Raw genomic sequence first — 12523 nt, forward strand, 5'->3', positions numbered from 1 at the left:
GCCGCCTGTGCAACGCGCAGGCGCCGCGATGGCTCCCGCGCCCCCGCGGGCGGCGGCCGCGCGGCAATCTGGCGCCACCTGGCGGACGGGGGCACAGTGGGCCGCGCTGGGCCTCCCCGCCGCCGCCACAGCCACAGCCGCGGCCGCGGGCAGAGGCCCCGGCGTGGCCCCCGGCACCTTGCGCCGGCCCACGGGTATCGCCGCAGGAGCCCGGCCGTTCCTACAGGCTGGGAGGGGTGCTCGTTCGGTGGCTGAGTCCCGGAGATCGGCCATGCCTCTGCTGGGACGCGATTACCAGTCACCATCATCCGGGCAAAGAAGCCCTGGCCGGCGTGAGGCACGGCGGGCAGGCGACTCTTCGCCATGAGGGGTCGGCAGGGCGGCTTCAACCGCTGCATTCGCAGGCGAATCCACTGGATGCTCCCTGCTCAGGAACGGCCTAATCCCTTCGTCTACCACTGCCTCTAATGATCGAGAGATTTTATGATTTCTGAAGGAGAATGTCGGGCTTTGCAGGTGCCTCAGAGGATGTAACCTCTGAGGGACAAGGAGAGGGACAGCAGATCAGGAGATAATTTTTCACTTTACTGGTAAGCTTTGTGCAGTCTGCCGACCAAGAGTCATATTTCTAAAATGTGGAGAGCAGGGTATGTACAGACTCTGTGTGGTACACTATGTGAGACCATGCTTTCCACATGGCTACTAACAGAGGCCATGCCTCCGTCCTCCAGCTCAGAAGGGGCAGTGCACAGAATCTACTTCACGTACCCTGCATAGCCACTCTGAATGTTTGCAAGCCCAAGAGCTACTGTTTACAGAGCCGTTCTTTGTAACATACCACTTGTGAGCCTTCGTTCAGTTGTGTGCGTGACAGGGATACTCTGCATTGTGTGTGGTGATTCACACTCCTCTGTCTCCCTGGGCATGCAGATGTGCAAACCCAGGACCACGTTTGTTTTGACAGCTGCAAACCTGTAGAACAACACAGACCCATGCCACAGGTACTCCTGAGACTGAAAGTGTTTCAAGGTTAAACTGTGTTAAACACATCAAAGAGGTAGTACTGTGCAGAACATATAATCTCATCAGCTGAAAATAGAATCAAATGGTGTCAAAGCTGGTCTGGTCTGCCTAGCCAAAAGTACACTGAGAGTTCCAGTCATAATGCAAGTGATAAGTATACTTAGTGAGTTATAATGATACGTAGAATCATGGGGTTTAGGGGCTACTGGAGATCAATCAGTCATTTAATCTGCTCTCCTGTATACTTCAACCCATTTCATTTTACCCATTGTTTTGGTTTGTGTTTTCCCCTGAATTGAGACCAGTATCTAGCTTTTAGCAACAGCTTATCTTCCAGAAAGGCACGAAGTCTTGATGTGAAACCATGAAATTCAGTTTCCCTGGGTAGTTTGGTCCCATGGTAAATACTCCTCATTTAGAACTTGCATCTTACTTAAATTTATCAAGCTTCACTGCCTTTAAGTTAATGATACATTTTTCTCTTATAGATAAAAACTACATAATACTGAATACTGTTTCCCCATAGTGCCTGTATCCTGTTTTCAGGATACATTGTTACATAAGTGAGTTTTAGTTGTGTAAGTATCAGAAAGACAAGATGACAGTGTGTGGTAGTCACATGTATATTCATTTCTCCCTGGATCCATTTTGTAGACCAAGTGCAACTACATGCAGTAATACGTTAGCCTTATATTCAACGAGATTCTCTGTATCTGTATACTTAGGAAAACTCTCCTTTTTCTTAGCTTTGAAAACAGGTTTTAATGCTTAACAGTATTTCCATTTACCTTTGAGGCTCAAAACATAAGATGTCACTACATAGGAGTTTCCATTTCACAAAGAAAAAAAATAACAAATGTTTTAAGATAGCCAAAATGTTGAACCCATTTCTACTCTTAAGAGTGCAGTGACACCTAAAGGCTAAGGACATCAGTCCAATCTGGCTGTATTCCAGTCAATACTGCAAGTCATGAAGGTACAGTTAGACTACCTTCTAAGTGTTGGCTGAAGTACTGCTAGCAGAATAGCTGTGGCAGTGCCAAGCGTGGGCTCCAAATTCTGCTTGAAAAACAGGGTAAATATTCAAGTAGTTAACCCATCTGGAGCTCTCTAGTTTTGTAACTCTATTGCTAAATATTTCATTTAAAAGTACCTCAGAATTCAGTGCACATACCTCAGTTGATCCCTGTCTTCTCTTTACCTCAATAAAGGTGTATGCAATTATGGTGAATATATATATATATAAAAATAAAAATTAGTGTATGACACCAAGCTGGACAGGTGTGTAGAGCTGCTTGAAGACAGGAAAGCCCTTTAGAGGGACCTGGACAGGCTGGAGCAATGGGCCAAGGCCAATTGGATGAGTTTCAACAAGGACTAAGCACTTGGGCCATAACAACCTGAGGCAACACTACAGGCTGGGGACAGAATGGCTGGAGAGTTGTCCTGCAGAAAAGAACCTGAGGGTGTTAATCAACAGCCAGCTGAACATGAGCCAGCAATGTGCCCAGGTGGCCAAGAAGGCCAATGGCATCCTGGCCTGTATCAAAAATAGTGTGGCCAGCAGGACCAAGGAGGTGATTGTCCCTCTTATACTCAGCACTAGTGAGGCTGCACCTTGAATGCTGTGTTCAGTTCTGGGCCCCTGACTACAAGAAGGACATTGAGGTGCTGGAGTGTGTCCAGAGATGGGTAACAAAGCTGGTGAAAGGTCTAGAGAACAAGTCTTTTGAGGAGTAGATGAGGGAGCTGAGGATATTTAGTCTAGAGAAGAGGAGGCTGAGAGGAAACATGATCACTCTGTATAGCTGCCTGAAGGGGAGTGGTAGTGAGTTGGTGGTTGATCTCTCCAGTAATGAATGATAGAACATGAGGAAGTGGGTTCAAGTTGCACTAGGAGAGGTTTAGATTGGACATTAGGAAAATTTTTTTTACTGAGAGAGTTGTTAAGCACTGGAATGGGCTGCCCAGGGAGATGCTGGAGTCACCATCCCCAGAGATATTTTAAAAACACATAGATGAAATGCTGAGGGATATGGTTTAGTTTAGTGATGGGCTTGGCAGTGTGAGGTTAGTGGTTAGACTTGATGATCTTAAAGATGTTTTCCTACTGTAACAGTTCTATGATTCTGTGTCTGCCCTTACTGCTTCATAATTTAGAATTTATTAGCCCATTTCAGACAGTTTTGCTAGGGAGAAGACAGGCATTTAATGTGAATAAACAGCTAGAAGAAAGAGAGCCTGTAATTGTCTCCAGGTCCAGACTGAAAGAAACATTGCAGCGTCAGCTCAGCTGTTACTATACAGCACAGAGTTCACACTAGGCAGTAGTACACTTGTACTTGTGTACAAACATACTGAGTTAGTAAGTCTGAAAAACGTTTCAGGTTGAGTTTAACACCTATAAAACATCAGTCTGAAAAAAACCACAGTCTTTGACAGTTGCATTCATCCAAAGATGTTGTGACTTTTAAATAAATGTCTAATTACTATAAAATCAGCATTAAAAAGAGAAATAGTCTGTAGAAATGCTTTCCCATTACACAAAATGTTTTGCAGCACATTTACCAACAAGTTCATAAAACCTATCCCCTCTTTCCCTTGTCATACATTAGTTACTTCAATTATTTTCAAGTTTTCATTGCACTTGTGTACAAAGACTTGAATAATTACACTGATCTTCATAAAACTATTACCATTAAACTGAATGGATTCCACTCATGAGTATCCATTTGTGGGAACTACAAAAAGGGAATTGTTCCTTTCTCATTGTTACTTCTGTTGGATTTGTCCCACACTCCATTAGGTATTGCATTCTTCTGGTCCTCGTGGTCACTCTAACCATTACTGGAAGCAAAAACAACTGAGAGAACAGAATTTGGACGCTCCTTCTCATGTACTGTTTCACATCCTCTTTCTCTACCTGACATCTGACATTCATTATCCATTAAAAGAAAGCACAGGTTTATCAGCAATGCCTTCTGCCATGTCAGAGTATCAGATGTACTGCTTTCAAGATGCTGCTGTTTTTCTCACTTTTCTTTCTCCTTAACTACAGGCTTCTACTTATTTCTTGCTGCCATACCATTTTTATTTTCTGAGTATGTACAGTTATTTGCTAGGGAAGTGGCATGCTTCTACTCTCCCTGAGGTGTCCTATCTTACTTTTTAAAAGGAATAATAGACTACAGACTAAAACCATATTGACAAAATTGATATGGTCTATCACAAGCAACCATACCTCATTTTTAAACTTATTTAAGCCTCTTTGAGCTGGTCACAAATGAGTAGGAAAAGACATACTGTTTAGTAATAATAATAAAAATCAGTAGCTGGTAGAATATGAAGAAAAAAAAAGAAAACTGATCAGTATTTTATGTCAAATACCTCCAAAGCTTGGGTCCTTTTGATTTCTAGGGAAAAAAAAAAAAAAAAAGTGGGAAATATAATTTCAGAAAAAAAAACAAAGTGAAATTTAATGACTTAGTTACATAGGCGGAACTTAGGTGCTGAGATGTCCAGCATTGTGACACCCATCCTTCAAGTACCTGCCTCAAGGAAAGGAATTCATACTGCCAGGTTCAGTTACCGAATATGGTAAGTCACGAGTGGGGTAGACAGTGGAAGTAAAACAAGATACACTCATGATTCCCAGAACAGATTCCTATCTTGTTGGAGAACACTGAGAATGTAGAAGCATAAAGATCCCCCTTTAGTCTTGCTTAGGTGAATGTCAGCCTCTGATGGGCCTGCCCAATACCTTATGGATGTGTTAAAAGCATGGGTGCATCCTTACATATGAGAGCTAAGATCTGTGATTCTCTCACAGGTAACTGCTGGTCTTCCCAACGGCAGCATGCAGCCTGTCAGCTACTGGCAGAAAACCTTTGGATCCGTCCCACTACGGGGTACAAGAAAGAGAATCAATAGGAGGCTATGATGGGAATACAACACAGGAAAGGATAGAATTAATTACAGAGAGACTGGAAAAAACTCTGGGTTTTCATGCCCTTATGTCTTTTCTGTCATTCCTACAATTTAGAAGTGTAACCTGGAAGTATTTAAAATTTGTGAGAGATGGACAGCATGTTATGAAACAACAGAAGATCTGGTATCATACTGACTAAAAATTATTCAGGTACTATAGTTAGGCATCTTTTAAATTTGGGGCAGTTTATTTATGAAAATGTTTTAAACACATCTGTTAAACAGTTCTAGGAGCTGAAAAAAAATATCACTGCCTCTTGAGTGAAAGCTGAAGCATTCAGAGGTGTTTTGGTCACACTGAAAAAGGAGGATGAGATGTTTCTTTTAGTCTGCTAGTGTGTGAGTCCAAATAGGCTAGTAAGTACCAGTTTCTTTTATTAAGTCCTTGCTGCAACTTAAATCTGGGTGATTCAGTGCACAGAGAAAGTATATATCTTCTTAGCATGTGCAGAGGGATCCTACATCCAATTCACTGGCAAGGCTTATTTGGAGGAAGAAATTTACTTTTCAGTGCTAAAGAATGTTCATGAAGATCTTCATTACACAAGAGGGAATGAAAGAGGAGGACATATCAGGGGGAAACAAGGTAACCTTCTAGCTTCCAGGAGGCTGCACCAAGCTGTAACCAACACAGAAAGCAGGTCACCGAAAGGCAGCAGGTCACCGAAAGGCTTCTGTTGTGAAGTGCACTGCCAGGGTAGCCAACTTGCCACAGAATCATCAATGTAACACAGCCGATTCTATAAAGTCTTTTGACATGTATATGGTCTCTGCAAGCAGCCCATGAAATAACAGGGTTACATCAAAACTTCCACTACAGCAGAAATAGCAGTAGCACAGCCACGTTGTATGCAAAAACCCAAACTGCAGGTGAACGTAGCTCATAAAAATCTCAATTTAAAACATAACATTTTGTTTTAAAAATTGTTAACGGCTACTTGAGACTTGACCCCTTCTTTCTGCACAGCCACAGTTACAATATTACTTGCTGACTTTGCAGCCTTGTCTGTTTGACCTCATCTAGAGGCCAAAGTCCCTACCTACCTAAGCTATTTGTTACAGCTTGAAATAAACCAAGAGCTTCTCCAAAGGCATTTACAATTAGACTGCGACTAGCTTTTGCTTTCTTCGGGTGCCGACGAGCGCCAGCACAAGCCGCACCCGGAGCCAGACCAGCCGGTAACTCTTCCCCTAGGGCCTAGCCTGGGCCAGCAACTGCTCCTGCGCCTCTCGCCCCACCCTGGAGCGCCCGCCGCCACCAGCACGGCCTGACAGCCATGTTGGTGCAGTCTGCCCTCAGCCACCATCACCCTCTCCCCGCCCTCCCTCGCCGCTTCGACGCTGCTCCGTCAGCCGGCGGGGCGGTGCCGGACGCCTCCACTTCCGAGGCGGCGGCGGGCGGCCGAGGGCTGTCTGCGGGAAGGGAAGGGGCGGGCGGTAAGGCTATGCGGTGGCAAGGCTGTGCGGCAGCGGTGCGGTGGATCTCGGCCTGCGCCGCAGCCGGGGCTAGGGGGGGTGACAGGGTAGTTGGGGTGGCCCGGGTGACCCCGGAGGGAGGAGCTCGGGGGCAGGTCGCGGCGGGGGCTTGCTCGGAGGAAGCCTGCTGGTTCGGCAAGCTGCTGGCGGCCTCTGAGGTCTGCGCGGAAAGCATTGATATTCGAAAGTCGGGCGACTATACTGTCAAAGTAGAGCAGTTTGCAAGAGAAAATGAAGTAATGTTTACACAGGCTAGAAACGGGTTTATTTTCGCTCCTGAATCGAGCTTTCCTTGATTTAATTTAAAAACACATAAACACAGCGCTTCCTGTGCTTCCTTTACAAAGTGATGCAGACTCCTTCTGCAGCAGTGGTTAGACTCTAGTTTCTTCTTTAAAGTATAAACATTAACTCTGATTTCCAGATAGTTACTTTACCAGCCTACAAGATTATTTAGTTTCTTTGGTTGCTTCTTTTGGACAGTCTAAATCTATGTCATTTTTCTCACTTTTAAAAATAAAGTTGTATTTCAACCGACTAAAAGCATGTTACCTTATGTGGAGACTCAGATTAAAAAACATTTGTGACCTAGCTTAGAGATAAACCTGGGCCTCAGATAAGTTTGTTAAAAGATGTTTTAAACCTTAAGTTGGCCAATGTGTCATTTGAACAAAGTCACAGCGTCAATTTTGCTTACATTTTGCAGTGATACAGGAAATAAACAAGTGTGCCGAGCTCATAAAGTTCTAGTCAGTTTAGATGGTTTGGGGACAAATAAAAAATGCTGAAGAAGGATTTGCAGAAGAAAAGCTCAATGAAGATCTCAATTTTTAAAGCTTGCAAAATTAATGCTTATAGTTTCCATAAAGAGCATTTAAAGTTTGGCTAATTCATCTTCATGTAGTAGAGCAATACTATCTACTGAATTTTCACAAAAACAATGTTGTTAAAGAACAAATTATTAAAGCTCCAAATGACTCAATATTGGACCGTCACTGGCAGAAACCATTTTGTCACAGCCTTTATGCTTCCTGTAGATCGAGGAGTGGATGTTAACAATAATTGGCAGATGGATATGATCATGTCAAGGAAAAGAGCACATTGCTGTCTAATTAGAGTTCAGTGGTGTTTTTTTTAAACTTCTGTTCTTCAGCTGCTAAATGTTAACTTCTCTTCAGGGAAATGGATGTTCTTACTAATTGTTTCTGAAAGTGAAATCAAACATCTTCAAATCAAGGTATACCAGCTTCTGGAAGAACTGATGTTCTGTCCAAATAGTCAAGACTTCTGTTGACTGTTCAGGCTCTCAATTGCTCTTCACTGCAGTAGTTTATAGATCCTACCAAGCTAGATGGAACAGAGTAGATGCTTATCAAGAGCAACCTGTTTTGTCTAATTTTTTTAGGGTAGGGAATACAAAGGGGTTATCAGAGACCTTGAAGTCAAAGTAGAAGCATAACACCTTAACTCTTAATAATAGTGAATTTGAAATGGTATACTAATTTAGCTTTTTTGTCCTCTGGATCCAAGAACTATTAGAAGGCTTTTTGCTTTTATTTTACTGTCTTTGTAAGACTTGCTTAAAGCCTTCAGATCATTCTGTACATGAAGTTTTTGATGTTCTACAAGCACTTCTTTTTCCACCATCCTTCTACTTTGTTCCCTAATGACATAATCCTCTCTGTTTTCAGGCAGAATCCCTAAGTCCTGCAATATATCTGCTTTTTAAAATCTCACTGCTAAGACAGCCACATCCAGACATGCTTTTTACTGGGTTGTTGATCTCATCTCTGCATTATGGTTATTAGCCTCAAATAGCTACAGTTTCATTGAATACACTTCCATTTCACCTTTAAAGTTCCTTTTGCCACCATGTTACTGCCCCAGGACTCCTTTAGAGTGCTTACTCTGCTGTCATGGAGTCCCTGACCTGATTATTGATACAGAAACAAAATACTCAAAACTTTGATTAGCAGTTGTTATTACTGCTAACAGCAAGTCTTGTAAATATGACTTGAAGAAATGAGCTCATAGGTCTTTAAAGTAAATGGTAGAAATGTTAATTCTTCAGAGTAATACAGGAAGCATGAAATTTTTTTGAGAAAACTGTAGAAAATTATGGGAAAGGTGACCTTTTCTCCGTCTTGATTAAGATCTCACAAGAAGTAACCTGATGTGTATCTAGAGCTGCTAGTTTGTTGATGAAAGCTAGTTGCAGTTTGATACTTAAGACTTCAGAATTAGTAATAGATTATTTTTCTTTGTTACATTTACCTCCTTTTTGCCCCGGTTTCCCCTATAGCAAAATAATTTTTCTCTGTTTCCTTCTCTCCACTTCTGGGAACTAGGCTGGAAAACCAATGTGACTCAGCAATGGGAAGAGGCTAAAAAACAAGTTCTGACTGTATTTGAAATTTTTTTGGTAAAGTCTTTCCTCTGACAGAACTATAGTGTGGTAGATAAATAGCAGGAAACAAAACTGTTCCCTGTTATTTCTCAGTTCAGTTGTCTTGACCTGGGACAAACTGTCAAAGTCATTCTTCTAGTCCAGAAGGCCCTCTGTTCTTTTTTTGCAATTCTATGTATGTCACTAACTTGGCAAGGAATTGAAAGCAGAGTTCTCTTTTGTTAAAGGCACATATCTATAAACACATAGCTATAATTTTTTCTGTCTCTTAATTAATTTGTGACTGTGTTAGGCAGGAGCAGAAACAAACAGTATCTCTTATTTGCTGTAGAAAAGGTAAGGTGGTACTATAATTGTTCTGGGCAACAGAGGTTTATCTTCATTTCAGAGGCAAGCAGTTACACTTTTTGAAGGTTTTTTTTAAAAGGAAAGTTGCAAGTGTCCAACCCACTTTTTCTGTGACATCTCCTAAAACAAGCAGCAAAAACAGATGTTCAAGCATGGGAATCTCTTAAAATAATCTGCTTTTTTTTTTGCTGCCAGAATAAAAGCACTGCTAAAACAGTACTGCCTGAATAAGTCTCAGAAAATAAGATGATTGTTTGACATCTCTAAGGCAAGAAAACTGAATTAAACTGTTAAATTCTTCTTTTCACAGAGATTTGAAGCCCTGTGTTTTCATGGCAAGAGAAAATTGACATGAGGAAAAACACCATGAGGCTTCTCTGTACTTCACTTTCTCTTACCATGATTTACTGGCTAGCTGAAGGTACACTGTCAAAAACAGATGCAAAGAAAGGTGCTACAAAAAAAATGGAAGAAAAAGTAAGACAAATAACTGAAATGCTCATCTAATATATGCATTGAAGTAATTGAACTTTGGTAAATGGACTCTCATTCTGTCAAAACAGTGTTAAAAGCAACTGTGTATTTCTGTCGAAATTTATATTCACAAATAAGATTACCTGAAACTGTCCTTTCCGTCGTCTGTTATGAATGTCACAAATGTGTCACTCTTTGGCTCAATATGATGTAGACTTCCGTAGATTTATCCTCCATGCAAGCTGCAGAAGCAGGAAGTTTTGTTTTCTCTTGCATAGCTAAAGGAGACATACTTCTGTCTCTTTGGAAAGCAGAGCAGGGAGCAGTAGTTTGAGCCAGGAGTGGTAGGTTATTTACTGGTGTTCTCAGCCTTTACACCGAGGAAGCTATATCCCGACAGAAGAGTTTGAAGAGCCTTTTAACCAGCAGTTCTGTTGTAGGCAGAAATGATTCAGACTCCCATAGCAATCTGAGCAGTGGAGCCAACATGCTGAAGTCTTTCTTAACTTGCTGAGCATGTGGTGTTTTCTGCCTGTTTTCTTTCAAACTGCAAGAAGGCACAGCAGCACAAGAGAGTGTGTATGAAGAGGAGATGTGTTTATCAGTGTATATACCAAATATATGTACTTAGTGTTGCTAAGCACATTAGGTAAAAAAGTAATCATGTTCAAAATCCTATCCCTTAAATTTTAAGTATAGTTAATCCTTCATTATGCAGATACATCTCTCGTTGTTTAAATTACTTACTTGTTCAGTATCTACCAGAAAGAAAATCTGGTCTTCAGGTCATGAGGATAATACAAAGTATTAAGACAGACTTTATTCCTAAAGTCCTTATGCTGAATAGATGGTTTCTGCCAACTCACCACACACACTTTATTAGGCCTTCTCATTCTGTCTACTAAAAGCATTTATGCTGTTAGATGAAGCAGATATTCCTTAAAGAAAGTTGTTCAGAACTTTCAGTAACCACAGTGAAGCACACTCAATCTAAAATGTATCTAGTTTAAAAGTCACCTTCAAATTCTTGGTTAAGAGCTCCTAACCTCTTTTTGTCATTTTGGGCATAACATGCCAGAAAGCACGGAGAACAGAGCCCCAACAAACATCTGTGGTGAAAGATATTATTTAATGTTATTATTTCTTTAAATTATCATATATTTGTTTTTATACTTTTTGCCTTGCAAACCAAGTAAGTTTCCTGATGGTGAGTAATCTCTAAGCACTTTCCTATTTCAGTTTTAAATCAAACTACTCTGCATCATTTAAAAGGAGTGCTCAGAGTTTAATTATGTGATTGTTTTGTTTTGTTTTTAGCTCTGTTGTTATTGAAAGTGGCTGCTCTGCATGACTGGTTATAAAAAACTGTCTTTTCCCTCCAGATGGTGCATTCTGATAAAAATGTGCAGGACCGAGGACTAGTAGTTGTGGATCCAAAGGCAAAGGACATTGTACTAGAACACAGAAGTTATTGCTCCAAGAAGATGAAGGAAAGACATTTCTCAGGAGATGTTCTGGGATATGTTACCCCTGTAAGTTAATAAAAATGATGGTTTGAATGAATATGCATCAGACTACTAATATGCAATCTTGCATCCCTGCATTAAACACATTTTCATAATAATGAGAACTTCCAGTCAAAACCAGTCACATAGTATTATTTAAGAGCTGACTGGGATTTGGATAGTCTCAAACCCTTGTTCTCTCATCCATCTCTTGGAAGATATCTAGGTCATACTGTTTTTCTTCTCACTGGTTAAACAGAGGTGATAGTATTCTCTTGTCCTTGATCAGCCATGTCAAGTTGTAGTAAAGTCAGGGGGCTTGTAAGTGTCTGTATACCATGCAGCTACCAACTTCAAGCTTCAAATAAACAGTAAAAATTTTATGCTGCTGTCAAACTGATCTCTTTTTCTATCCACTGGTACTGTTACCAAAGTGTCCTTTCAATAATAAGTGTTTCTTCCTTTTGTTTGGAGGATGCTTTTTGCTTATTTCCGTCTTACACTGATGAAAAGGGAAATAGATGCCCTAACAAATGAGTATCTAGGAATTTATTATGTTTGTATTAAAGAATTTATAATGGTCAAAAGTAAAGTGAAGTGTTTATCATGCTTTTGAGCTTCTCACCTTTTTTTTTTCCCTTTCATTTGCCAGTGGAACAGCCATGGCTATGACATAGCAAAAATATTTGGAAACAAATTTACACTAATCTCACCAGTCTGGTTACAAGTGAAAAGGAGAGGGAAGGAAAGGTTCCAGTTCACTGGTCTCCATGATGCTGATAAAGGTGTTATTTTTTTTTCATTGAATATGCATTGCAAGTCAGATTATTGCTGTTGTTGCAGACTAGGTAGCTTTGGCAATATATGTGTGTGTGTTTTCTGGCTCTGACTCATGGTGAAGTACTTTCATCCATTCTGTTTCGGGGGAGTGAACTTCTTTCTGTCCCCACATGCTTCCACAGGTATACATAATTTATCTGTTCAAAGAATAAGTAGAAAAAATGGATCTTCTACCAGACTATCTACAAAGCCCCTCTTAAAATCTGTACAGAAAAAAATAGTCTTCAGTGTCTGCACTGTGCAGTTGTTTACCTGTTGTGGGATTTTTTTGCTTTGCAAAAACCTTTGCATAAATTTTTTCTGGGAAAAAAGATGAATTTAATCCGAAGATTTTTTTTTTCCTTCCCTGTCAAGAAACTGTCAGCAAGTTCAGATTTCAGCTAGTTTGTTCTTAAATAATACACTTTTCAACTTGATTGAATATGGAATCTCATTTGAAACCTATATTCTTAATTCTTATCTT

General features: G+C 40.8%; 1 protein-coding gene across 3 annotated transcripts in view; it reads left to right on the top strand.

Annotated features, from left to right (window-relative positions):
* The first annotated feature begins 6382 nt into the window (after positions 1-6382).
* CHID1 (chitinase domain containing 1) overlaps positions 6383-12523 on the top strand; it is a 113775-nt gene continuing 107634 nt past the window's right edge. For all 3 annotated transcript variants that reach the window (XM_061999756.1, XM_061999757.1, XM_061999758.1), the window contains exons 1-4: positions 6383-6447; positions 9552-9718; positions 11098-11247; positions 11873-12005. In XM_061999756.1, the coding sequence (XP_061855740.1) occupies positions 9593-9718; positions 11098-11247; positions 11873-12005 (409 nt within the window). In that variant the 5' untranslated portion in view covers positions 6383-6447; positions 9552-9592. The remainder of the gene's footprint in view (positions 6448-9551; positions 9719-11097; positions 11248-11872; positions 12006-12523) is intronic.

The sequence above is a fragment of the Colius striatus genome, chromosome 7 (genome assembly GCF_028858725.1).
Source record: "Colius striatus isolate bColStr4 chromosome 7, bColStr4.1.hap1, whole genome shotgun sequence".
NCBI classification, from domain to species: Eukaryota; Metazoa; Chordata; class Aves; order Coliiformes; family Coliidae; genus Colius; species Colius striatus.